Source organism: Gymnoscopelus braueri (assembly GCF_963280865.1).
Source record: "Gymnoscopelus braueri genome assembly, chromosome: 14".
NCBI lineage: Eukaryota > Metazoa > Chordata > Actinopteri > Myctophiformes > Myctophidae > Gymnoscopelus > Gymnoscopelus braueri.
In genome coordinates this window covers 37,967,508-37,994,859 of record NC_137619.1, presented here as the reverse complement: position 1 = coordinate 37,994,859, position 27,352 = coordinate 37,967,508, and the positions used below count along the sequence as shown (strand labels likewise).

At 40.7% G+C, this 27,352-nt stretch overlaps 2 protein-coding genes across 2 annotated transcripts; both read right to left on the bottom strand.

Moving 5' to 3' along the window:
• Positions 1–18,968: 18,968 nt before the first annotated feature.
• Positions 18,969–21,276, bottom strand: LOC308100632 (beta-1,3-galactosyl-O-glycosyl-glycoprotein beta-1,6-N-acetylglucosaminyltransferase-like; the record flags this gene model as incomplete). The annotated part of the gene is made up of 4 exons (XM_080449697.1): positions 18,969–19,454; positions 19,787–20,191; positions 20,789–20,882; positions 21,029–21,276. The coding sequence occupies 4 exons, from the start codon at positions 21,274–21,276 to the stop codon at positions 18,969–18,971; spliced, it is 1,233 nt and encodes a 410-aa protein (XP_080305823.1).
• A 1,132-nt stretch (positions 21,277–22,408) lies between these two features.
• Positions 22,409–24,688, bottom strand: LOC308100631 (beta-1,3-galactosyl-O-glycosyl-glycoprotein beta-1,6-N-acetylglucosaminyltransferase-like; the record flags this gene model as incomplete). The annotated part of the gene is made up of 4 exons (XM_080449696.1): positions 22,409–22,894; positions 23,226–23,630; positions 24,237–24,330; positions 24,477–24,688. The coding sequence occupies 4 exons, from the start codon at positions 24,686–24,688 to the stop codon at positions 22,409–22,411; spliced, it is 1,197 nt and encodes a 398-aa protein (XP_080305822.1).
• Between the last annotated feature and the right edge of the window lie 2,664 nt (positions 24,689–27,352).

Genomic DNA, 27,352 nt, shown 5'->3' with positions numbered 1-27,352 from the left:
TTCCTTTTTTATTTTCTGAAACCGCTGTCTTTGTTATAAGTTTCCTTTTTTCTTTTCTGAAACCGCTCCATAGGTGGCGCTAAGGAGGAGCTTGGGGGTCCCTAAGAAGACCCCCAAGAATGTTAGCCTACAGTGAGCTATATAGACAGTACACGTTGTGTATTATTATGTTACAACATGCACGTATACGTGCGTAATTACGCACGTGTAAAATTCCGCTGTTACGGTAGTTGTTCCATTCAGAGGAGGGGGGGGGACACCTTCATGCTGTCATGAATACTGTGTTCTGCAGACAAGTAACCTACATAGTGTCCCAGGCTTGTATTTGTTTCAACTGTAGTGAGTACTGGGCTTTTATTGAAAGGAGGCATGTATAAGAGAGAGGCCTATATTTCTATTTTTCAAATAGATCAGAATGAATAAATCAACATTTTGTGTCAGTTGGAACCTAGTAAAATGTACTGGGTTCATTTATTGAAATCAACTGTGTGAAATAAACAGTGCATTTACAGGTGGTCGCGCGGCTTGTTTTCATAGACCTCGTTGCCACTAGCAGTGTTGCTTAATCTCTCTTGCAACGCTGCTCGCCCAGAACGGACGCTGAGCAGCTCGTCTGCAGATGTGTAAAGTAACTAAGTACATTTACTCAAGTACTTTACTGAAATGTTGTCTTATACATTACGCTGTGTCACGGTGATTTGAACCGACGGCAGGCGTATATAGTAGCCGAGGCGAGAGTCTTCAGACTTTAAAAAAAAGAGGGAAAAAAAGAGGATTGTAATAGAAGGGTCGGCTTTTAATTGCTTATTTCAAGGCGCTCCCAGTCATTAATAGAGGGCCGGTTTTTAATTGAATAGAGGTCACTATTAGAGGATTTACTCACAACGCCTCGCAGCGTGAGTTGTGAGGTTGTAGATCGGCTATTGGCAAAGAGCTATCAGTGTAGAGGGAAAAAAGACCAGGAGACCTGGTTCTGCCAGACTTCACATTACGTGTCAGCCTGTGTCTATGCCCATGAATGGCCGGGCTTCGCACTACGTGCGTGCGTAATGACGCACAGATAAGCAACGATGTTAGGTAATTGTACCAGCTGACAGGTGTGGATAACACTGGGGGGCTCGTGGGGGGGCGAGGGGGGGCGTGTGTGGGTCCTTGTCATGCCAAGGACCCCCAAAATTTGATTTAGGTTACTTGTCTGCAGAACACAGCATTCCATGCCCTTTCTCTCTCCCTCTCTCCTCTCTGGGATCCACGGCCAAATACATATAATTTGTGGGGTTCCTGACATGAAGGTGTGTCGTCCCCCCTCCTCTGAATGGAACAACTACCGTAACAGAGGAATTTCTGAGGTTACATTTAGAAGATGTCAATATAGCCTTTATTTGTACGCAAATAAAACCATTCAATATTATCACCCAAAATCAGTTTCCCCAGCTGTTGCGTCGCGTAGCAACCGATCACGCCAGCTGCGTCAAATCAATTATACATTAGAAAAACATGAATGGCCGGGCTTCGCACTACGTGTGTCCCTTCTATGCCCATGTATGGACAGACTTTTTTGGGGGACAGAATTTATTTGGGCTGGGGCCGGAGGACAAAGTGACCATGCCCATGTATGGACGAAACAGGTACAAAGCCTCATGCAAGCCCGACCCCTTGGGTCTGGCAAAAAGAGCAGACCACGTAAACGAGAGAGAGAGAGAGAGAGAGAGAGAGAGAGAGAGAGAGAGAGAGAGAGAGAGAGAGAGAGAGAGAGAGAGAGAGAGAGAGATAGATAGATAGATAGATAGATAGATAGATAGATAGATAGATAGATGAGCGGGGTTGCGCATTTGTGTGTGTGTTACGGCCGCGGACCTTTGACAGACAGACAGACAGACAGACAGACAGACCCAGGCAGTTGGAGCACACTCACTTTGATTTCCTTTTGATATAATTTCAACGGGGCATCATTCGAGAAGGCTTTCTGTCCGTCAGACATTCACTGTTTGTCATTATAATAATAATATGAATAATAATAACCATCTTATTTACTATATGCGCGGAGTGTGAGCTTGGAGATTGGCTATTTTTGGCAAAGAGTTATCGGTGTAGAGGGGGGGGGGGGGAGAGCAGACCACGTGCGTAATTACGCACGGAGAACTCCGGCTTGATATCGTTTTACATTATAATAAATTATAAAAAAATATATAATCATTTCATGACTGATAGACCGGAAAATATAAACTTGACAGATCATATACACATTAGAATTATAAGAATTCAAGTAAAATTGAGAAAGATCTGGCCGAATGAAATCTCAACTGCTCCTCTGTCTCAATGCGCAAAATATGCCACGGTCATGGCGGAGGAGTGGCTGTCAGTGGCGGACCGCCACTCAACTGCTCCTCTGTCTCAATGCGCAAAATATGCCACGGTCATGGCGGAGGAGTGGCTGTCAGTGGCGGACCGCCACTGAGAGTGGCGGGTCGGGGCGGAAAGTGGCGGTCAGTGGCGGAAAGTGGCTGTCAGTGGCGGTCAGTGACGGTTCGTGGCGGCAGGCTTGGCGTTCGTGGCGGGAGGCGGCGCTCGTGGCGGGAGGCGGCGCTCGTGGCGGGCGGCGGAAAGTGGCGGTCAGTGGCGGAAAGTGGCTGTCAGTGGCGGTCAGTGACGGTTCGTGGCGGCAGGCTTGGCGTTCGTGGCGGGAGGCGGCGTTCGTGGCGGGAGGCGGCGGTCGTGGCGGGAGGCGCGGCGGAGGCGCGGCGGCAGCCACCGCCGTTTTGGGATTTCGCCCCTCCTGCAAATCTGGAGTGCAAAGCTGCAATCCACCAGTCCATGTCCTACATGGGATTCAAACCCCCACATTTGTACTGCTGGGCTAAAACGGAAAGCTCATTTGGGCAAGGGAGATCCTTTGCTTTGAGCTTCATGCAATACCTCTTCTCAACCACTACGTGTCCTACCTGGCCACAGGATATACATTTCGTAATATAATAGAAGAGCAGGAGGACCACCACCAACCACTGCAGATCGTTATATCGCTGTGGTCATCGTCATGCTGTGTTGTCAAACTATATACAGTATATATATATATTTTTTAAGATGTTTTTTATGCCTTTATTTGGACAGGACAGTAGGCTGACAGGAAATGGGGAGAGAGATGGGGGGGAAATATACAGCAAAGGTCGTCGGGAACGGGAGTCAAACCTGCGACACGCTGTCAAGCTGGGTTACCAGCGTATGTGGTATGCGCCCGGACCGCTAGACCAGCGGACGCCCGGACATACAAAATGATATTACCATAGATAGACCAAGTGTTGAACCCCTGAAACAGGGGAGTATATATGTCACAGGGAAATTGGCATTCCAGGGAAATTGAAAGAGGAGCGCTCGCTTTTAGGCACGGGGCTTCGGCGCGAGGCGGGGCTTTTCGAGACATGTTTTTTACGCGAGGCTCGCGAGGAGGAGGAGGAGGCGCGAGGCGGGGCTTTGATACGAGGCAGTGCGAGGAGGAGGAGGCGGCGCGAAGCGGGGCTTTGATACGAGGCGGCGCGAGGAGGAGGAGGCGCGAGGCGAGGCTTTGATGCGAGGCCGTCCTGGCTTTTGTTGTTCCCCCCCACATAGCAACCAGGAAGCTACGCTAGGGGAACGCTGAACAAGCGTTCACACGCACACGTGATAATAGTTATTGTCCATGACGGAGGCGCGCCGACTCAGCAGAGCTGGAGGCCGAGGAGGCGCGCCCTCGCGCCTCCAGGCGCGAGTGCCCGCGTCGACCGGCCGAAGGCCTGCTAGTCGAATCAGCGCCGTCCGAGTTGTGAACCGATAGGGGGAGAATAGATCTTTTCATGGGTTACAGTCTATGGTTACTATCCAGTGTCCACGACGACACACATGTGTGCATGTGCATGTGTGCGTGCACATGCACACACGCATGTGCATGCATTGGCTTGCATTCATTGCCCTCTAGTGTTGGTTATACAGAATTGCCTGGGTGGGTGGTAAAAAAAAGCGCTCCTTTTTCAATTTCCCTGGAATGCCAATTTCCCTGTAACATATATATATAATATATATAGTACGAAACAATACACAGACGTCTTCTCTCATTCAAAGCTTGTGTATTGAATGGAGGACGTGGGCTGTGGCTCCCCCTACAGGCCTAGACAGACTGGAAGGCATGAGCAATCGATCTCAGAGCAGGTCATCAACAGACAATACTAGCCGATTATCTTCACTTTAGAAATACTATGCAATTAAATATTCACTCAAATTCACTCTATTACACAAGCCCTAAATGCAGGCTATAGCCTACTAGTGGACTCCTAATGTGGCATATAACCCTAACCCTAACCTAATAGTGTCAGTGCATTAATTAAATCAGTGTCCTACTTCTTCTGAGGAGAACCTGGAGACTGACAAGTCAGTAACTGTATATTGGCTGTATAGAGGCATCCAAGTCTGTTCTGTGTTTGTTTGGGATTTCAGTAATTTGATGATTTTGGTCGGTGCTTTCATCGCACATTACATGAACAAAATAAAAACATTATAATGGAAAGAATTGGGTTTTCATAATTTGTTTTTAATCAAACATTTGCCACGGACATCTCCGTTTATTATTAATGAACAGTTTCTGTTTGGGATGAACACAGCACTCTTTACATCATCTGGAATGCATCCTTCTAGCAATAAAGGTCTTAATATATTTAGTTTGACACTTCAGGTAACGTGAACACCATCACATACTGCAGCTCATGGCTCTAGTCTAGCTGACTCTCATCAAACAGTTTATAAGTCTCAGCTGTGTCTTTTAAAGTGGTTTTGCACCCTGAATGCACACAAACCCACTATTGTTTGTAAACAAGAAACATACTGCACATCCTCCATGTTGCCACAGAGAGTGAAAGGTAGAACACAGTAAACATCCTCTGATTCTGAAAATAAATAAATACGCAAATATATATTTTTCAATTCTTAAAAAAATAAAATAAATAATTCTAGGCTTGGTGGGTGCCCCCCAGCCTCATGGCTCCCTAGGCAATTGTCTACTGTGCCTAATGGAAGAGCCGGCTCTGGCACGAAGTGACACATTGTGAGCTTGTAGATCTGCTGTTTTCACTAGTTTGGGTCCTGGCTGGGGAAATCCAATTTCCTTTTTGGTCTTCAGCTAAAAAAATGTGGGAACCACGTGGTGTAGTTCTACTCTAGGACCGGTGTGCAGTGCACTGGGCTCCCATGAGGTTTAACAGCAGGTCACATACAGAACTCTGTGGGTTAACGACACAAATTGACCATCATTGACCATTTATCCAATTTCGGCATTCACCAAACTCAGCCTCCTTTGTTGTTCTTCTCCCACCTACCCTTAATGTATCGACTTGTCTGTTGGCTTTACTTAAATATTGCAAAGAGGCGCCGTGTCATTACTTTCTTGCCTCCCAGCTGGAGTTCAGGCTTTCCATTCTGTAGGGACAGTGGCAGTGGTGGAAAAAGTTCTCACTTTTTTTTACTTATTAAAGTAGAAGTATTGATACTGCAATGTAGTCCAGAATTCAAAATTTACTTGAGTAAAAGTACAAAAGTATTGGCATCAAAATATACTCAAAGTACCAAAAGTAAAAGTAATCGTATGCAGAATGTCCAATTTCACACGTTTTAAAGTAATGAAATCTTTTGAAAATAGTAGATCTACAAGCTCACAATGCCTCATTGCCTTGTGGGCTTGTAGATTGGCTATTGTGTGTTTTGTAATAACAATCAAAATCTACAAAGTAACTATAGTAGCTAAAGTTTTCAAATAATTGTAGAGGAGTAAAAGTACAATATTTTCCTCTGAGATGTAGTGGAGTACAAGTAGAACCATCACATACTGCAGCTCATGGCTCTAGTCTAGCTGACTCTCATCAAACAGTTTATAAGTCTCAGCTGTGTCTTTTAAAGTGGTTTTGCACCCTGAATGCACACACACCCACTATTGTTTGTAAACAAGAAACATACTGCACATCCTCCATGTTGCCACAGAGAGTGAAAGGTAGAACACAGTAAACATCCTCTGATTCTGAAAATAAATAAATACGCAAATATATATTTTTCAATTCTTAGAAAAATAAAATAAATAATTCTAGGCTTGGTGGGTGCCCCCCAGCCTCATGGCTCCCTAGGCAATTGTCTACTGTGCCTAATGGAAGAGCCGGCTCTGGCACGAAGTGACACATTGTGAGCTTGTAGATCTGCTGTTTTCACTAGTTTGGGTCCTGGCTGGGGAAATCAAATTTCCTTTTTGGTCTTCAGCTAAAAAAATGTGGGAACCACGTGGTGTAGTTCTACTCTAGGACCGGTGTGCAGTGCACTGGGCTCCCATGAGGTTTAACAGCAGGTCACATACAGAACTCTGTGGGTTAACGACACAAATTGACCATCATTGACCATTTATCCAATTTCGGCATTCACCAAACTCAGCCTCCTTTGTTGTTCTTCTCCCACCTACCCTTAATGTATTGACTTGTCTGTTGGCTTTACTTAAATATTGCAAAGAGGCGCCGTGTCATTACTTTCTTGCCTCCCAGCTGGAGTTCAGGCTTTCCATTCTGTAGGGACAGTGGCAGTGGTGGAAAAAGTTCTCACTTTTTTTTACTCATTAAAGTAGAAGTATTGATACTGCAATGTAGTCCAGAATTCAAAATTTACTTGAGTAAAAGTACAAAAGTATTGGCATCAAAATATACTCAAAGTACCAAAAGTAAAAGTAATCGTATGCAGAATGTCCAATTTCACACGTTTTAAAGTAATGAAATCTTTTGAAAATAGTAGATCTACAAGCTCACAATGCCTCATTGCCTTGTGGGCTTGTAGATTGGCTATTGTGTGTTTTGTAATAACAATCAAAATCTACAAAGTAACTATAGTAGCTAAAGTTTTCAAATAATTGTAGAGGAGTAAAAGTACAATATTTGCCTCTGAGATGTAGTGGAGTACAAGTAGAAGTACTGAAAATTGGAAATGCTCCAGTAAAGTAAAAAATCACACCCTGTGTGAAGTGGGCGGTGTCTTGCTAGCTAATCACAATACTGAATGGAGTCAACCAATCATGTACAAAAAATAAATACATTTATTGAAACACTCTTTATGATGGACGGAACCATAACTTAAAAAAAACAAATTTATGTTTTTTTTCAAGTTATGGTTTCTTATATAGGGCTATGCACATGTGTCATGTGACACTGGCCAATCACAGTCCTGAATAGACTGTGATTGGCCAATCACAGCGCAGGATAATTGTACAAATTTCCTGGGCCCAGATCACAGCGCAAGATATTTGTACATTTTTCCAAATCTCACTTATAGGGGCGGTTTCACCGCCCAAAAATACCTAAATAATGTACTTACAGTACTTGCATAAATGTACCTATACTTTACACGACTGGACAGTGGGATAGGCCTACACAACATTTATCTGTATTACATTTAATAAGTAATTGGCACGCTTTCATCTTTTAATTTCAGTGAGCTACTTTACAATACATGCATTGATATTGCTGGGTTTGTATTGAATCTCACCCTAGTGATAGAGTGACCTCCTGTGGCCATCAGCTGGTACTGTTCCTCTACGCCCTCCGGGCTCTCTGAGGTCATCCTTTGCTGCTGACAGACCCAGTGGTGGAAAAAGTACTCAAATGTTTTACTTAAGTACAAGTATCAATACTAGCAATGTAGAAGTAAGTACCCTGTTACAAGTAATAGTCCGGAATAAAAAATGTACTTGAGTAAAAGTACAAAATAATTGGTATCAAAATGTACTTAAAGTACCAAAAGTAAAAGTACTAAAATGTTTGAACATTGTGAGCTTGTAGATCGTCTATTTACACTACTTGTGTGTGACACTCTTGTATGATGAAGTAGGAGGTTCCTATCTGACAGCAGCAATTTGTTGTGTGAGCAAGACGTATTAAACACTTAAACCTGGCATCACCATTTTGAGATTTCTTTTGGTGAAAATCTTTAAAAATAAAAATTTTCTAAAATACCAGATCTACGTTACATTGTCAAACTGCGAAGTATAAAATATGACTTAACAGTATACTGTTAAGTAATCTATAAGCTCTAGGGCAGGACATGTCACGGATGCCATAAAATACACAGTCAGGCAGCCTGAAAAAACGCGTCAGCCCAGCAACCCTATGTAAAGCATAGGCCACCACCTACGTTGCACATGAACTCTGCAGCCGCACTGAGGCCACTGCTGGAAAGCATCCCAGCCCAAACATTAACGTAACTTATAATTGGGCCGCGCGACCCTGAAATGACCGTAATAATCCTAAAACGCCCCTGCACACACACACAAACAAATGCAAACAACTACAGTACATATGATACGTATACGGTACATAAGCACTTTATTAAGGCAGGACCAATACACAGCACATTTTCAGTGCTACGCAACCTTCAAATCTAGTCCAATATTGCACTGATCAGAAGAACTGCTAGTATACACTGATTACCATATATGGGCATATACTGCATCAACGGGTGGGGAAAGCATTCTCAACTTGCATCTTTACCGACTTCCATAGTTCCCGAGTAGGCCGGTCTAGTACTTGTAAAATGGGACATGAAAAAAAAAGAAATCTTGAATCTTCTTGAATATTGTGTGACACCATTGAACACCAGGGGGCAAAGACAGCAATGTCCTTATTAATGTGTCCATTATATAACACTGTAACAGAATAAACATGTACAAAATCTATATTAAAGAATTCTAGGCCTCTGTGTTGTTCATAGCCATAACTATGCCAATTGGCTAGAATCTCTGGGGAGCTGCACGCGTTGATGAAACCCAAGTAGCATAAGAGTCTTTTTTTTTTAAATCTGTATGCGGCTTTAATAAATATTAAGTGAATTGGTCCCTTATTACCATATTGCTTAGATGTATTCGCACCATATCTGTGTGACAGATGTCTGTGTGGCACCCTACACGCTTGATCCTTCTCCACACTGAGGGCACATAAATGCAGGGAGCTTACCAACAATCTGGGACAAAAGAGAGCTCAATGGGGGATAGCGGTGACAAGGATTTTTAGATGGGGGGGGGGGCATTATTTTTCTATTGTGGTTTTGTACGTACACGTCCAGTAGGCACAATGGCAGCTGTGGATGACATGTTATCATCCATTGTCCAGGCAATGCTCGGCCAAAACCTCAATTAGAGCAGATGCACATCTAACATTGTTCAGACCACATGGGAGACAATGCCTATTTCAGCCCTTTCAAACCCCAGTTTGACCATTTTCCAAGGTGTCACACACAGGCAGCTACCGCGGTCATCTCATAATATGAGAATATTATTCTAAGGGTACTTAAAAGCACCATTTGAGTGCTTGTGAAGGGTTTGTTCAAGGAAGGCTGGCAGATGTGTGCATTTGGAGAGCAGTGTGGTTCACACACCTCGCCAGGCCTTGGTGGTGTGCAGCGCTGCCTGAAGCACAGCGGTGTAAAGCCTGAGTTATACTTAGTTGTGCACCTGCACACCATTGTATAGGCACAGTAGCTGTGCCTGTCCCCCTTGCAGTGGGCCAGACCAGCCTGAAAAGCTCTTAGGGTGGATTGGTTCCGCTGATATATTTTGTATTTATTATTATTTTGTACTTTAGGATGGAAAATGCAATGTTGTTAATTCAAACTCAAACTCAAAAAGAGGTAAGCAGCTCACAGGTGCTGCCAATTGTATGCACATACTGCAGCACCTGGCTCAATCACACAGGCAGAACCAATCTCCTAGTACCACCCTTGAACCATCTGAGTGTGCGCCTATTTATTTGATCTATTACTATAGTACTTGGTTTAACATGCTGTACCACAGTAGTTTTCAAACCACACCAAGGGTCAAGTCAAGATCTCAGGGCACGCCTGTACTCTTATCTGTACAAAATAGAATCTATAACATGTGTTAACACCGACTCGTATCACTCAGTAAACATTTTTAATCTCACAAGCCACTGGAACAATCAACGGCAAATTTCTTGTGCACACTGCCATTATAGGCCACAGATGTACCTCCACTATTTAGTTTTTCACATATGTCTACATATGTCTACCAACTCAGCTTGTAGATCTGCTATTGCGGCATGATGACAAGGTGCGCAACCAAGTAGAACTGAACCATGCATAAATACCTGTCACAATGCTCCCACTTGCCTCCCTGCAGCAAAGTTGTCTGTGGTGTCATGTTTTGTTCAAAAGGCCATAATTGAGCTCTAGTACCCTTTTTTTGTGCTAATGGACATAATTAAGTGGTAACTTCGGTCCAGTGGTCTTGACAGGTGGGCAGTTAACGTCAAATGTGATCCAAGGCCTTTCTAAAGGAACTCATTTGATCTGGTTTCCTTAACCACTATTCCACAACGGCTGCCCACTACCAGCGATTCCTAAACCATTCTTCCCATTGCGTCACTTTCACCGGGCTCCCTGGGGATGCTTCTGTAGCCAGACAGTGTTGGGTTTCAAAGCTGCTAACACTCCCCACTTCCATGCTACCTTCTAGCCTAGGATCAAACGAGGAGCGGGGGACATGAAACAGCCTGCAGAGAAAACTATCTACAGACACAAGACTATTGCACAAGATTGTTGTTGTATTACGCATAGTACAAATTATTCCAATATCCACTTTAAACCTGGTCTTACTATTTTGGCCATGTATAAGGTGACATTTTTCAAAGATAGTGAAGGTCTACAAGCTCACAGTGAATTGTGATGCAACACATTGTGATCTTCATTGCAGATCATCTATTTTCACTATTCATCATACAAACAAAGTATATAGTGCTTAAGTGGTTAAATGATGTGAATCTGTTTTATCTATTGATGCTCTAAAGTCTAAACTATGACATTAAGCAGCCTCCACCAACGCATTTCCTTTAGAAATCTGTGTGTCAAGTGTCAAGAGTCATCTAGCCTCAGGGTGGCGTGTAACACAAGTACCATTAGCTGTCAGCAAGGGGTCGATGGAGTGAGGAGGGTGGGGGGTGGTGGGAGGAGGGGGGTAAGGCCCGAGGGCATCTTGCTCTTGTTACAGTGCCTGTTGGTGGCTCTTTGTGATCTCTGCTGGTTCTCTGTGAATGACTCTGACAAGGCAAGTGATCTGCGTGATGTTGCTGGTGGGAGTCCCTCTTTATCTGCCTACATGCACACTCAACCTGGGCCCTGTTACACCTGTGAGCGGATGTGTGTCATAGCGGTTCTTAGCAAAAAGGGAAATAATTGCGGTCTGGGGGTGTTGGGGCGGTCAGAATCAGTTTTATTGTCACGTCACAGGTTTACAGGGGTAAACCAGTGGTTGAAATTCATTTCTGTGCACGCTCTATCATTTAGCTGTTTTCAGGAAAGAAAGGAAGGGGGGGGGGGGGGTGGACATGTAAAGAAAAGAAAAGAAAAGATAAGTATTCATACAATATACATAAATAAGCAGCAGGTACTGCATGTAGGTTAGAGGTATATGAGGTTAGACATAACTTGGGTCTAAAAGGTGCAAAAACGTAGCAGCACAATGGCAGGTTCACATGAGAAGGTAGTATTAGCAGTTTTAGTAATTTTTTGCAGTTTTGGTCATCAAATGTAATTTAATACAATGCCTTCATTTGGTATCAGTGAAAACATAGACCAAAAAGGTGTAGGGTGAAGCCTTAGCTTATTGTGCCTACCCTTTTAACATTAATTGTTTACATTTTGAATAACTATCAAAGATAAGGAAAATACTACATAAAATAAAATAAAATAATTGAAAGGACTTAAACCAAGTAGTTTACAATATCAGTAAAGTCACATGTCATAGTAGAATAATATAGTATATAATATGATATAGTATGTAATATAATATAATGTAGCATGTAATATAATGTAGGGCCTACTACCGTGATAATGTAATATGATAATAATTTGTATAATAATATACTATAATCTAGTACATATAATACATATCAACAATCATTACATATTGACATAATACCAAATACCAGAATGATATATCATAGACCCTCAGACCCTCAGAGCTCCAGGGCAGGCACCAGGAGCTGTCACGCAGACACGCAATAGTACGGGGATGACATGGAGCCGTGGGGTCAGAGTGCAGGGAGGGGGCACAGAATTCAGGAGCATGTAAGTGATCAATCGATCATCCGTTTTCCTCATCAATCACCATGGTTCAGAACATGTCCCGCAGGCCTGCTGCACATAATGCCTGTCAGTTCAAACCTATAGAGAGAAACAGCCTGTGAATGCCACTGCACTGCCTTGCCACTGCAGTGCAAATGGACCGTTACGGGTGCATTTTAGCTCCGTTTGTACTCTCAGAGTTATGGGGGGTTCTTGAAATTAAAAAGTGTTGAGAACAGTGGTGTAAAGTAACCAAGTACATTTGCTCAAGTACTGTACTGTAAGTACAATTCTGAGGTACCTTTACTTTACTGGAGTATTTCCAATTGTCTATACTTTTACTTCGACTCCACCGCATCTCAGAGGCAAATATTGTACTTTTACTCCACTACAATTATATGAAATCTTTAGTTACTAGTTACTTTGCAGATACATATTATTACGTTATAAAACATACATTAACCACTTTAGCCCTATTTTATACCTAGGCTATTTTAAAATAGCCGATCTACAAGCTCACAGAGCGTCACATCGCGACGCGTTGTGAGCTTGTAGATCTGCTATTTTCAAAAGATTTTGTACTTTTACTTTTGGTGCTTAAAGTACATTTTGATACCAATACCTTTGTACTTTTACTCAGTAAATTTTGAATTCTGGACTTCTACTTGTAACAGAGCACTTCTACATTGCCAGTATGGATACTTTTACTTAAGTAAAACATTTGAGTACTTTTTCCACCACTGGTTGAGAACCACTGCCATATATCTTTGGGGGTGATAAAAGCATGTGGTTACTGAATGATGTCACGCGTCAAGAGTGGGTGTTTTTCTTGAGCTGAGACGTGACAGAAGCCCAAGAGGCTTTTTCACTGTAAGAGGCTGAGTCATATACTGTATTCTGCATTATAGAGGCATGATAATGACTCACAGACTGCTGACCTGCCATGATTAATGCCCCTGTTGAATAGTTCTGACAAATTCACACCACAAATGCAGAGGTTTCCAAAAATACTTTGCCCCAAATAACAAAGTGCCTATAGCTCCTGCTACACAGACAGTTCCAGAGACTTAATTTAAAGCCTCACAATGCAACTTTTGTTTATGAATACATTTAAATTTTGTCCAATCTGTGTGGTAGAATATGTTAATACAATGTAACTTATACAATTGGGGTGGTTGTATTTTGTCTCTGTGCTCTTCTATTGAGACATTTAGATCGTGTCAAAGGTCATGTCAGGATCTGTGTCTAGGTGAGCAAGCAGAGCTGAGCAAGCAGGGCGGCTTTATTAGCTCAATGGTAAAGCTTTCAGCACTTGCGCAGGAAACCGGGTTCAAATCCGGGGTAGAAGAGGAAAGTTACGTAGTGCTGCTGTAACTCTGAGAGAGGGTGTCTCAGAGTTAAGCTGCAATCCATAATCAGTATGTTAATACAATATAACAGGGGTCATCAATCTGTCTGTAATGTGTCTGCAACACTTGTCCATGTCCGTGGCAAATGTTTGATTAAAAACAAATTATGAGTTTAAATTCGATTATTAAGATTATTGTGCCACTGCCAGTTTAACCACTTTAAACCTGGTGCTGGGGCATGTCATTATTGTCATAACTTTTTACAAATTAACCAAAATGTCCCAAATCCCCCCAAATTTTGCATAGATTAGCTGCTCACGGACACACACACACACACACACACACACACACACACACACACACACACACACACACACACACACACACACACACACACACACACACACACACACACACACACACACACACACACACACACACACCTTCGGCCTGGCGGAGACAATAAATAGTTACAACAGACCTTTATGTTTGGCAGAGAGTTACTGTACCATGGTTTCATTTTTGTGTCATGTGTTGTGTTGTGCGTTTTAAGAATTCAACGGAAACATGTGCATGTGTGTAGTAGTGTCGTATGTGCCCTATACCATTCGGCAATTAGAATGAATAAGTGAATGAAAAAACCTGAAAGTATTCTCTGCATAAATAATGGCTGCATTATTAATTAACCATATGCATAAAAGAGAGATGGTCTCCTAATTGCTGACTCAACAACACTGAGTAGCCTATACAGTAGATGTGTGGGGGCAAGGTAGCCTGGTAAAGCCCCTCCCTCCGGAAAATCTCATTTCCATTTGACAAATGAGATTTCCGGAGGGAGGGTTTACCAGGCTATAGGGCAAGGATGCAGAGGGCGTTTTAGAACCAAAGGGGACGCATGCATCGCAAGCATGCACGAAAATGTGCGGGTTTTTTCCGGGTTTGTTACTTTTTGGGGGGGTTTTGTTATTTTATTTTGGTTAATTCGATTAATTCGATAAAAAAAATGTACTCCATGAAGTGCAGATGTCGGAGGTTTTTTCTTTTTTCTTCATCCCAAAAGTGGGGGGGATATCCCCCCCCCCCCCCCAATGGATTTGAGTATGAAAGTATCTCTTTGTGGTGAAAATACTTTCAATGCGTCTTGATATTGACAAAGGATGTGGAATACATTAGCTGCTAATGTGTACATTGTTCAGCCCAAGCACTTTACCTGCTACTGTACAACTACTCTGTTCCAAAAGATCGATGGGCTTCTCTCCCACTCCGCACAGACACAATCAATCAAGTGCAATCGATAAGAACACTCACAGGATGCCACACTAGAAGTTAAAGCTTTGCATTGAGAAGAGTGCAACATAAACAATGTTTGATAGCTGATGAACAAATTACAAAGTACAACGTAACCTTCATTTACCTCCTGAATATTTTTTTTTTACAAATAGTTTTGAAAAAACATAATCAATGTGTCAACCTGGTGAAGATAAACATGATATATTGTCAAAATATAAGAACTGTTTAAAGTGAAAACTGAAATTGTATTGAAAATTAATTTCCAGGTGTCTTAAAAAAGACACTTATGGAATGACAGCCCCTTGCAGTACATGCATTTATATTGCTAAACATTCAATTTCGAATTATTTCTGTAATATAAATATTATATAAATAAATATTCCCTCCTGTACGTGTGTAACACATTTTGCCTCAGTTTCTGACTGAAATAATATTTTAAGTTACTTTATTTGTTAAATATAAATTCTATTGAATACTTCACAACAAATTAAATGCAAAACTTATGATATATAACTTAATATAATGTAATGTCTAAACAAAAACAAATCATGTCAAGTTCTCATTATGTAGCTAGTTGAGATGTTGTCACTTATCCATCTATACAGTAAGTCACATGGGAACTGAAAAATGCAAAGAGCCCGAGACCTGACATGGACCTGATCTATACTGTTCTGGCAAGTAAATTGATGTGGATGTTCTACTTGCTTGGTGTAACACCCAAGTTTTGGTTTACAGTAATTTCCAAAGAACATTTTCAAATGCAATACATTAGGATCGGTTTAGGCCTCTGCTATTTTTTATAAATACTTAGGTGGCTCTTATAACTTTATGTTCTCCCATGTATTTCTGAAGTATCAGATTAAGTTCCTGTTGTTCTGGTTAGTGGTCATTGACCTGCTGTATGGCTGGAAATTCAACTCAGCTGGACCAGAATGTGAAGCCATACGAGAAGCCTATCGATTGATCTTGACTTAATGTGCAGTCAAACCAAGCAGATGTTAGATTCTGCCCATCTGCCTTTGATGGATGACATTAGCCTTGCTGTTGTCAGACGATTAGATAGAGATCTCAGTCATCTCATGCGAGACTGGGATGATATTGACAGATTTAAGTATTTCACAGAGCAAACAAACGATTCATTATTGGCTGTGGACATCTTGTACATCATTGTGCTCTGTATGCTGCTGTGGAGAATATCTTTTGTATCTGTATACAATAGTTATGTTTATATATGTTTAGAAAACAAAGAAAACAAAATCAGTATTGCCTGTGTTCTCACAATATGTTGAGCCCCAGAGTAAGAACGGAATTAAGCAAATAGAGGACGAAAAAAGCTTTTAAATATGCTGCCCTTTAATCATGGAATGATTTGCAGGAGGACCTAAAATGATCTGAGCTGATTACTATGGGGGAATTTAAGTATTTTAAAAGATGGAGAAATTATTATTATTGAGCTTATTATTGATTTTAAACAGTGAACTTTTGCTCCTGTTTATGTATTTTAGTTATTTACCCTGATTTGCATCTTTGTGTTTTATTGATATAACAGTGTTCATGCTGCTCCCTTGGCCAGGTCACTCTTGGAAAATATATTTAGATTTTTAAAAGAGGGATATAATGAAACAGATGAGAACTGTAAACTGTACTGGTATTTTCTCTGATATTTCTCTCAACTAGCCTAACAATGAATTTTCATAACTTTTGATTGGGTGGGCAGGACGCACGTTTACCCCACGCCCCTGTCATGTGATATGCTAAATATTGGGATCACTCCAGAAAATTGCAGATGAACATTTCATATGCAGGAATTCACATTGTAGACATTCCCACTGACTCACAATTGTCCCACTATTTCACACATAGTCCATACAGTATGTCCAGCCATATACTGGGTTTTGACCCAGTCTCGTTCAAAGTGCTTTTGTACTGTGAAACCATGGTATTAAACCGTGACAGTCCAGCACTTGGTAACATGGTTACCAGACTTGGTATGTCTAGATGTTGAAATTTTCGGTTAACAGTAATTTCCAAAGAATATTTTCAATGAAATGCAATACAATACATTACATTAGGACAGGTTCAGGCCTTTGCCATTTACAATACTTTTGTAAATTGTGTATGTTTTAGCCTATATTAACCTGCTCAAAATAAGTTTTCAAAGTGGTTGTGACAGGTTCAGTTGTAGGCCAGACGACAGCCAGGTTTCAAAGATCACCAAACACACTTTATTTTCACCAGTAACCACACTGCTTGCCATGCTGTGGTAATAGATCTCACGATCCTATAGCTGCACATTGGATTCACAGGGGAGAGCAGATGGTGTTCTGTCCGGACAGTGGCTCTCCCTGAATGGTTGTAAAGATGACTGATTTATCCTGTCGTGCATCGAGGAAATCAACAGGTGCGCAGCCACACCCAGGTCAGAGTCCAGTTTGACTCAGGCCAGGTGTGACTAGCCTGGTAAACCCTCCCTCCGGAAATCTCATTTCCAGTAATCAAATTGAAATGAGATTTCCGGAGGGAGGGTTTACCAGGCTAAGGTGTGACTGCTTAAATCAGCCATCCTCCACCTGCACAGTGGTTAATAAGTAAGTAGCATAAAGCTCACAAAAAGCTTTATGCTCTCACAAAGTAAGCTTGCTAGGCGCAGCTTGATCATTCAATAGTTGTAAAACACTGACATGGTACTTATAGAATACAGACGTGTTAATATAGTCATGGAAGAGAATGTTTTGATTTCTGACGACAAATAATAAAGCAGGGGTTTTCTTGTTATAGACGCTTAAAAAACAGCTAATCAACGTCTAGGCTAAGAATAGACGTTTAAAAAACTTTCACTTTTAGACCAATTATAACCCGGTTTTTGCCTAGCCCTTAGACGTATTTTAGACGTCTAATAGCCCGAAAAATGCTCAGTGGGACCCATCTTTTAACAACGCAAAATTGGCATGTTTTGGTCGTGCAACTCGTTGGTCAGGTTTTGGGAGGGGGGGATAGGATTTTTTCATATCTGTGGTGGAACGGTTGGAGAAGCATTATATTGTTTGTTTTTTGTTATGACCTTCGTGGGGGTTGGGGAAGTTAATTTGTCGATTATTGTCTGTTGCACCTGGAAAATACAAATAGTGTTTAAAAAAAGGACCAACCCAGAGAAACACACTGGAGCACAGATCTTCTTTTAAGGTAACACTTGCTCATAAGGTACCCGTAATTAACACTTAATTTATGATTACTTAATACATTATTTAAGCGTTAATTAAGCATTAATTAAGCATTAATTTCTTGTAATTCATGTATTAAGTAACTTTGCTTAAAGTTGTACAATGCAGAATCACAAATAACGATTTTTAGCAACCTCTGCTGGTCACTACCGTCACTGCATACAATTTCCCTAGTCCTCGATTACCCAGAATTCCATTCGTTTTCACCGGAAGCCGGAAGCGTTTCAAAAAGCGATCTTTTAATTGTTTTATACTATCTACGGATCGTTTCTCTTAGCCAGTGGAGCATTAGTTACCATGAGCTGTGCTTTCTTTTTCTGTTCTTTTTCGATCTTCCAATCCTACATTATCTTAAAATCAGCGTGAGGTTCCTTTTTGTTAATAGCGCGGTAGTTCCTGGCCAAACAGGAAACCGTTGCGGTAGTTCCTGAGGACGTCGGCCACGACGTCATGACGTTGGCCAGGAACGTCATTTTCCCGGGAAAGTCCCCCCCGTACACGTTCAATAGAAAATATATAAATAAAAGGCTTCCGGGGGTGAAATTCACGGAGTGGGTGTTGTGAAACTTTTGCCACTCGCAAAAGATATACAATTTAACTTTAGTTTGGTTGAAAACGTTACCTAGTATTACTTTAACTAAAGATTAACTAATAATGTTAATTAATGATGAATTACAAGGAATTCATGATAAATTAATGCTTAATTAACGCTTAAATAATGTATTAAGTAATCATAAATTAAGCGTTAATTACGGGTACCTTATGAGCAAGTGTTACCTCTTTTAATATTGAATCAACGAACATGGCCAATGTTTCGACACTACTGCTCTTCATCAGGATCAAAGAAGAATTGACATTTAAAAGAAGATCTCTGTGAGGAAGTTCTACCTGAAGATACCTAGAGTGTCTTTACTCTTTATTGATCGGTTTGTCCATTACCGAGAACATCGAGATTCTGTGTCTCTAGATTTGAACCTTCTGAATACAATTAATGTTCTCCTGCCAGTGCCTTGTTTCTGAGGTACTTCTCCAGACATTGGATAGCAATGACATCTATGTCTACATCAAACTTATTGGCAAAAAGGTGGTGCTGCTCCATCATCCACTTCAGATCACCAGCACCATACACGCATACTTCCCTAACATGTTCGCCATGACACATTGGGTACACAGCCTCCAGGTGATCCTGTGATCCCTCATGCGCCAGCCACTTCACTAGCCGTGCAATTGCATTCATATCGCTCATGTCGTACTTGGCGTTTGGCCAGACTGAGCCGGGAACATTAGGGATGCGCTGAATGGTGGCCCAGAGAAACTCATCAGGACTGTAGGCGTCTTCAGACCATTTTATCAGCTCCTGTACACGGTTGTCCTCCAGCACGCTTCGCACATAGCCCCGGCTAACCACGATGTAGGCATTTCCTGAGAAGATGGGCAGATTGAAGGGTGGAGGGTCCTTAGCCTGCCCCGTCGCCTGAGATAAATGAGGGAATAAATGAATGACTATTTTCTAAATTGAAAATGTTCTATTTATAGCAATGCATGGATAACAACTTTGCCGCAAATTTCTCATCCAAAAGAGACTGAAATGCAAAGAACCAATGTCAACAATAATATCAGACGTCATCAACCTAGCAAAAACCACCTGATTCGGATGCTATCAATGCATTACATTAATGTCCCATTCAATGCATTGATATCATCCGAATCCGGTGGCAAAAAAACACAAACAAGGAACACAACTTGAAGAGAAAAAAAACAAGCAAATAAAGAAGACAAACATGCACATGTGACACAAATTATTACCTTGACCCCTCCATCCACTATTTGATGAACTATCTGGAACCTCCCCTTCTTCCGATCAGGCATTTTCTCCGACTCCATGCTGTTTCTACCCTTCAATGCCCGCAGGCTTCTCACAATTTCTAGGTTGGTTTTTAGGGGGAAGTCCTGACCACACAGGTTGATAAAATACTTCCAGGTTGTGCTAACATTGTAGAGATCGGCCATGCAGTTGAGATCGGCCTGTACACGTGACCAGCCAGCGTAGACCACGCTCACAGGCTGGCTGACCATGAAGACATTATCGAAACAAGAAGAGATACCCGAGAAAGCAGCGAGGAATGAAACCGCTGCCTTCTTGTCCACATGGATGCAGTAAACATTCTGAGGGGCGTAGATGGCTTGCAACAGGCGCTCAAAGTTCTGCACCTACAGTATGTGAAATAAGGGGAATTTAATTAAATCGTATTGGTTACTAATATTCACAACTTGTAAATACTGTGACTGCCATTTCAACTGAATTTAAATGATAGCAATATAATATAATCTCCGCCAGGCCGGGATGTCTACCCAGGGCCTGCAAATTTGGAAGTCAGTCATAGCCAATCAGAAAGGAATATGACAAATCTGACTGACACTGTACATCTTGATCACATGACTCCAGGGATAATGTGTACCGATTTGTGTGAGTTTTGGCATAAATGATCAATTATTTTGACTCTGATGAAGATGAAGTAGAATCAAAACTATAATCGTGTTTGCTGAATAAATATATTAAAATAAGGTCCCTGTGCTCCTGTGTCTTTCACTGTGTTAGTCCTTCCCAATGGCATTTCCAATATAAATACAGCTTACAGCTTATACGGCTTAAATAAATACAGCTTTCAATAATATATATATATATATATATATATATATATATATATATATATATATATATATATATATATATATATATATATATATATATATATATATATATATATATATATATATATATAAATCAAAGAGTATAATTTTGTATACCTTATGATGGACAACCATAGAAAAGGCCAGGGGGAAGTCCTCCTCTTCCTGGCTTAGAGGGAACGTCAAATATTTCCTGCTAAACTTGAACATCCTGCAATTAATAAATTATTACCTAATCATTGGTGAAATATGGGAGTTACATGGTACTTAGTATGGTATAATAAAAAATGCATGAATGCTGTTACATTTCAATGTTGTAATAGTAATCAAATATTGAAATATATAACAAAACGATACCTGCAGTCCTGGGTGGCATTAATATAATACTCATCAGGAATCTGGACACTACTCTTGAAGTCTTTAGTGATTAACAATCGCTTAGCCTTCTGCAGTGTCTCAGTGTCTCCTTCCAGGATTGCGGAGCATTCACAGTCATCTTCAGGGCTCCCATCAGCAGCTGTGTATTCCAACCAACTGTAACTGCGTTTGTGGATATGATTCCAGCCCTTCTCTGAGATAGTATGCATTAAACGCAGCCATACCATCACCGGGATGACAGTGAAAATTATCCAGCAGAGACGCCAAGAAGAACATGGATTTCTAATACATGCCATTTATGGAAAGAATTCCACGTGCAACAATCAATATGTAAGACCTCAGAACCTCAGAACTGTAACCTGCAGTTGTTAGAAACAAGATTCAACTAAATCAATGACTGGTCCCCAGACAGTGCTTGCCTTAGAGATAAAAAATACAGTAGCGTTTTTCCATAGAGGCTCAATTACAAGGGCCACGTGCCAACGCTATTGGCACGTTTTGGTCGTGCAACTCGTTGGTCAGGTTTTAGGAGGGGATTTTTTAAACAATTTCTTATATCTGTGGTGGAACGGTTGAGAAACATTATATTGTTCGTTTTTTGTTATGACCTTCGTGGGGGTTGGGGAAGTTAATTTGTCGATTATTGTCTGTTGGACCTGGAAAATACAAATAGTGTTTAAAAAAGGACCAACCCAGAGAAACACACTGGAGCACAGATCTTCTTTTAAGGTAACACTTGCTCATAAGGTACCCGTAATTAACACTTAATTTATGATTACTTAATACATTATTTAAGCGTTAATTAAGCATTAATTAAGCATTCATTCCTTGTAATTCATGTATTAAGTAACTTTGCTTAACTAAAGATCAACTAATAATGTTAATTAATGATGAACTACAAGGAATTCATGATAAATTAATGCTTAATTAATGCTTAATTAACGCTAAATTAACGCTTAATTAACGCTAAATTAACGCTCAAATCATGTATTAAGTAACTTTGCTTAACCAAGGATTAACTAATGCTGTTAATTAATGATGAATTACAAGGAATTCATGATGAATTAATGCTTAATTAACGCTTAAATAATGTATTAAGTAATCATAAATTAAGCGTTAATTACGGGTACCTTATGAGCAAGTGTTACCTCTTTTAATATTGAATCAGCGAACATGGCCAATGTTGCAGCTTCGACACTACTGCTCTTCATCAGGATCAAAGAAGAATTGACATTTAAAAGAAGATCTCTGTGAGGAAGTTCTACCTGAAGATACCTAGAGTACTCTTTATTGATCGGTTTGTCCATTACCGAGAACATCGAGATTCTGTGTCTCTAGATTTGAACCTTCTGAATACAATTAATGTTTTTCTGCCAGTGCCTTGTTTCTGAGGTACTTCTCCAGACATTGGATAGCAATGACATCTATGTCTACATCAAACTTATTGGCAAAAAGGTGGTGCTGCTCCATCATCCACTTCAGATCACCAGCACCATACACGCATATTCCCCTAACATGTTTGCCATGACACATTTCGTACACAGCCTCCAGTTGACCCTGTGATCCCTCATGCCCCAGCCACTTCACTAGCCGTGCAATTGCATTGATATCGCTCATGTCGTACTTGGCGTTTGGCCAGACTGAGCCAGGAACATTAGGGATGCGCTGAATGGTGGCCCAGAGAAACTCATCAGGACTGTAGGCGTCTTCAGACCATTTCATCAGCTCCTGTACACGGTTGTCCTCCAGCACGCTTCGCACATAGCCCCGGCTAACCACGATGTAGGAATTTCCTGAGAAGATGGGAAGATTGAAGGGTGGTGGATCCTTAGCCTGCCCCGTCGCCTGAGATAAATGAGGGAATAAATGAATGACTATTTTCTAAATAGAAAATGTTCCATTTATAGCAATGGATAACAACTTTGCTACAAATTTCTCATCCAAAAGAGACTGAAATGCAAAGAACCAATGTCAACAATAATATCAGACGTCATCAACCAAGCAAAAACCACCTGATTCGGATGCTATCAATGCATTGAATGGGACATTAATGTTCCATTCAATGCATTGATATCATCCGAATACGGTGGCAAGAACACAAACATGGAAAAAAACTTGAAAAAAACAAACAAGCAAATAAACAAGACAAACATGCACACGTGACACGAATGATTACCTTGAGCTCTCCATCCACTATTTGATGAACTATCTGGAACCTCCGTTTCTTCCGATCAAGCATTTTCTCCGACTCCATGCTGTTTCTACCCTTCAATGCCCGCAGGCTTCTCACAATTTCTAGGTTGGTTTTCAGGGGGAAGTCCTGACCACACAGGTTGATAAAATACTTCCAGGTTGTGCTAACATTGTAGAGATCGGCCATGCAGTTGAGATCGGCCTGTACACGTGACCAGCCAGCGTAGACCACGCTCACAGGCTGGCTGACCATGAAGACATTATCGAAACAAGAAGAGATACCCGAGACAGCAGCGAGGAATGAAGCCGCTGCCTTCTTGTCCACATGGATGCAGTAAACATTCTGAGGGGCGTAGATGGCTCGCAACAGGCGCTCAAAGTTCTGCACCTTCAGTATGTAAAATAAGGGGAATTTAATTAAATCGTATTGGTTACAAATATTCACAATATTCACAACATGTAAATACTGTGACTGCCATTTCAACTGAATTTAAATGATAGCAATATAATATAATCTCCGCCAGGCCGGGATGTCTACCCAGGGCCTGCAAATTTGGAAGTCAGTCATAGCCAATCAGAATGGAATATGACAAATCTGACTGACACTGTACATCTTGAACACATGACTCCAGGGATAATGTGTACCGATTTGTGTGAGTTTTGGCATAAATGATCAATTATTTTGACTCTGATGAAGATGAAGTAGAATCAAAACTATAATCGTGTTTGCTGAATAAATATATTAAAATAAGGTCCCTGTGCTCCTGTGTCTTTCGCTGGGTTAGTCCTTCCCAATTGCATTTCCAATATAAATACAGCTTACAGCTTATACAGCTTAAATAAATACAGCGTTCAATATTATATATATATATATATATATATATATATATATATATATATATATATATATATATATATATATATATATATATATATATATATATATATATATATTACAATGTGTTTGGAAATCAAAGAGTATAATTTTGTATACCTTATGATGGACAACCATAGAAAAGGCCAGGGGGAAGTCCTCCTCTTCCTGGCTTAGAGGGAACGTCAAATATTTCCTGCTAAACTTGAACATCCTGCAATTAATAAATTATTACCTAATCATTGGTGAAATATGGGAGTTACATGGTACTTAGTATGGTATAATAAAAAATGCATGAATGCCGTTACATTTCAATGTTGTAATAGTAATCAAATATTGAAATATATAACAAAACGATACCTGCAGTCCTGGGTGGCATTAATATAATACTCATCAGGAATCTGGACACTACTCTTGAAGTCTTTAGTGATTAACAATAGCTTAGCCTTCTGCAGTGTCTCGGTGTCTCCTTCCAGGATTGCGGAGCATTCACAGTCATCTTCAGGGCTCCCATCAGCAGCTGTGTATTCCAACCAGCTGTAACTGCGTTTGTGGATATGATCCCAGCCCATCTCTGAGATATTATGCATTAAAAGCAGGCATACCATCACCGGGATGACAATTATCCAGCAGAGATGCCAAGAACAACGTAGCTTTCTAATATGTGCCATTTATGGAAAGAATTCCACGTGCAACAATCAATATGTAAGACCTCAGAACCTCAGAACTGTAACCTGCAGTTGTTAGAAACAAGATTCAACTAAATCAAGACAGTGCTTGCCTTGGAGATAAAAATACATTTGATTTATGGACCAACCCATCTTTTAACAACGCTAAATTGGCACGTTTTGGTTGTGCAACTCGTTGGTCAGGTTTTGGGATAGGATTTTTTAAACGATTTCTTATATCTGTGGTGGAATGGTGGAGAAACACTATATTGTTTGTTTTTTGTTATGACCCTCGTGGGGGGTGGGGAAGTTACTTTGTCGATAATAATTTATAATTTGTCGGCTCCCATTTGTCGGCTCCCATCAGCAGCTGTGTATTCCAACCAGCTGTAACTGCGTTTGTAGATATGATGATCCGAGGTCATCTCTGAGATATTATGCATTAAAAGTAGCCATACCATCACGGGATGACAGTGAAAATTATCCAGCAGAGACGCTAAGAAGAACGTAGCTTTCTAATATGTGCCATTTATGGAAAGAATTCCTTGTGCAACAATCAATATGTAAGACCTCAGATTTACACTGTTCAGTGAGTCACAATCAAGTTAGTCCATCAAAATCATTAAAATAACAATCCATGTGTTCTGTTTTCTCATATCTGCCATATATGTTGAGGAGGATGTTTCCTCTTAAGGTCCACAAATCCAGGTAGCTGGTCTCTTTATTGTCACTATGTCATGAGTTATTTGTCCTGAAAGTTAGATAAAATAAGCAATAAATACATTCATCCTTGCTACCGATAGCATTGCCATTCAATGACTAATTTCAAATACATCAAACTGTGTGAATGTTCAAATATTGGCTACTTACAGTAAACTTCCAAGACCATCTAGCGAAGAGACGTAATGTGCATTAGTATATAAACAGGCATGTTTACACATACTGTAGGAGCTTTACATTTAAAACTCTCTTGCCATACCAGTTGCTCTCCACCCTGCCATATGTACTGTAGTGCCCAAATCCGAATAGCAAATAAAGTCGTTAGGCACTTACAAATAAGGAAGTAAAACCTTAGATAAGCAGAAGGAAAAAGGCAGAGACCTGAGAGACCTGTCATCGTTTGAGAAATGTGGGTGTGCTGTGAAGGTCATCATTAAGTACATATTAGCCTTGGCCACCTGCCCTGATCAGAATCAGAATCAGAATCAGAATCAGGTTTATTGTCACATCACAGGTTTACAAGGTAAAAAAGTGGGTGAAATTCGTTTTTGTACATCGTTCCCATCGCAACGTTAATTTCCATAGAAAGAAGAGGGGGGGGAGAAGAAGAGGGGTGGGGGGCAAGTGGGAAGGAGATCAAAACAAGAGAACAACAGAAGGCCAGACAAGTTATCTACATATTTACAAAGTACCTGAGATAATAAAAAATCACACCCTGTGTGAAGTGGGCGGTGTCTTGCTAGCTAATCACAATACTGAATGGAGTCAACCAATCATGTACAAAAAATAAATACATTTATTGAAACACTCTTTATGATGGAAGACACCATAACTTAAAAAAAACAAATTTATGTTTTTTTTTAAGTTATGGTTTCTTATATAGGGCTATGCACATGTGTCATGTGACACTGGCCAATCACAGTCCTGAATAGACTGTGATTGGCCAATCATGGTGCAGGGTTAGGCGGGGTACATTTTTGGCCAATCACAGCGCAGGATTTGTTGTACAAATATCCAAACCTCACTTATAGGGGCGGTTTCACCGCCCAAACACTCTTTATGATGGAAGAAACCATAACTTAAAAAAAACAAATTTATGTTTTTTTTAAAGTTATGGTTTCTTATATAGGGCTATGCACATGTGTCATGTGACACTGGCCAATCACAGTCCTGAATAGACTGTGATTGGCCAATCACGGTGCAGGGTTAGGCGGGGTACATTTTTGGCCAATCACAGCGCAGGATTTGTTGTACAAATATCCAAACCTCACTTATAGGGGCGGTTTCACCGCCCAAAAACTAAGGTGCCTGAGCATAGCAGCAATGTATGTATACTGTGCATGATATACATATACTGTGCATGATATACTTATGGACGTTAAGGTGCTTAGAGAAAAAGAGTACAATAAAAAAAGACATGAAAAAAGACATGTGCATGAAAAATTAATTTAACTAGACTCCAATTAATAGTTACCATTTGAGTGCTATACCTACAGTACATGCATTCCTCCATCCGTATGTACTCAAATGTTGTGTGTTTATAATGTCACAGTGAAACAAACAGAATGCAATGCGTTTGATCAGTGACCTATGGACTGGATTTAAAAGTTGATACGGCATTGACGTGGATCGTTTTAAGCAAGTCATCTTTTTATTGTAAGGCCAGAGTACACCAGAGTGAAACAGTACAGCTGTAAAAAGGTTTCAACAGAACAATTTCCAGTTACAACATTTTGTAACTGAAGATTGTTGTGAAAGCAAGTACCTTATTTTAAAGTGGTTGGGCATGACTACCAAATCCATGCAGTTTTAACATAATTCAGCACTATGTGTTTCAAGTTTCAATTG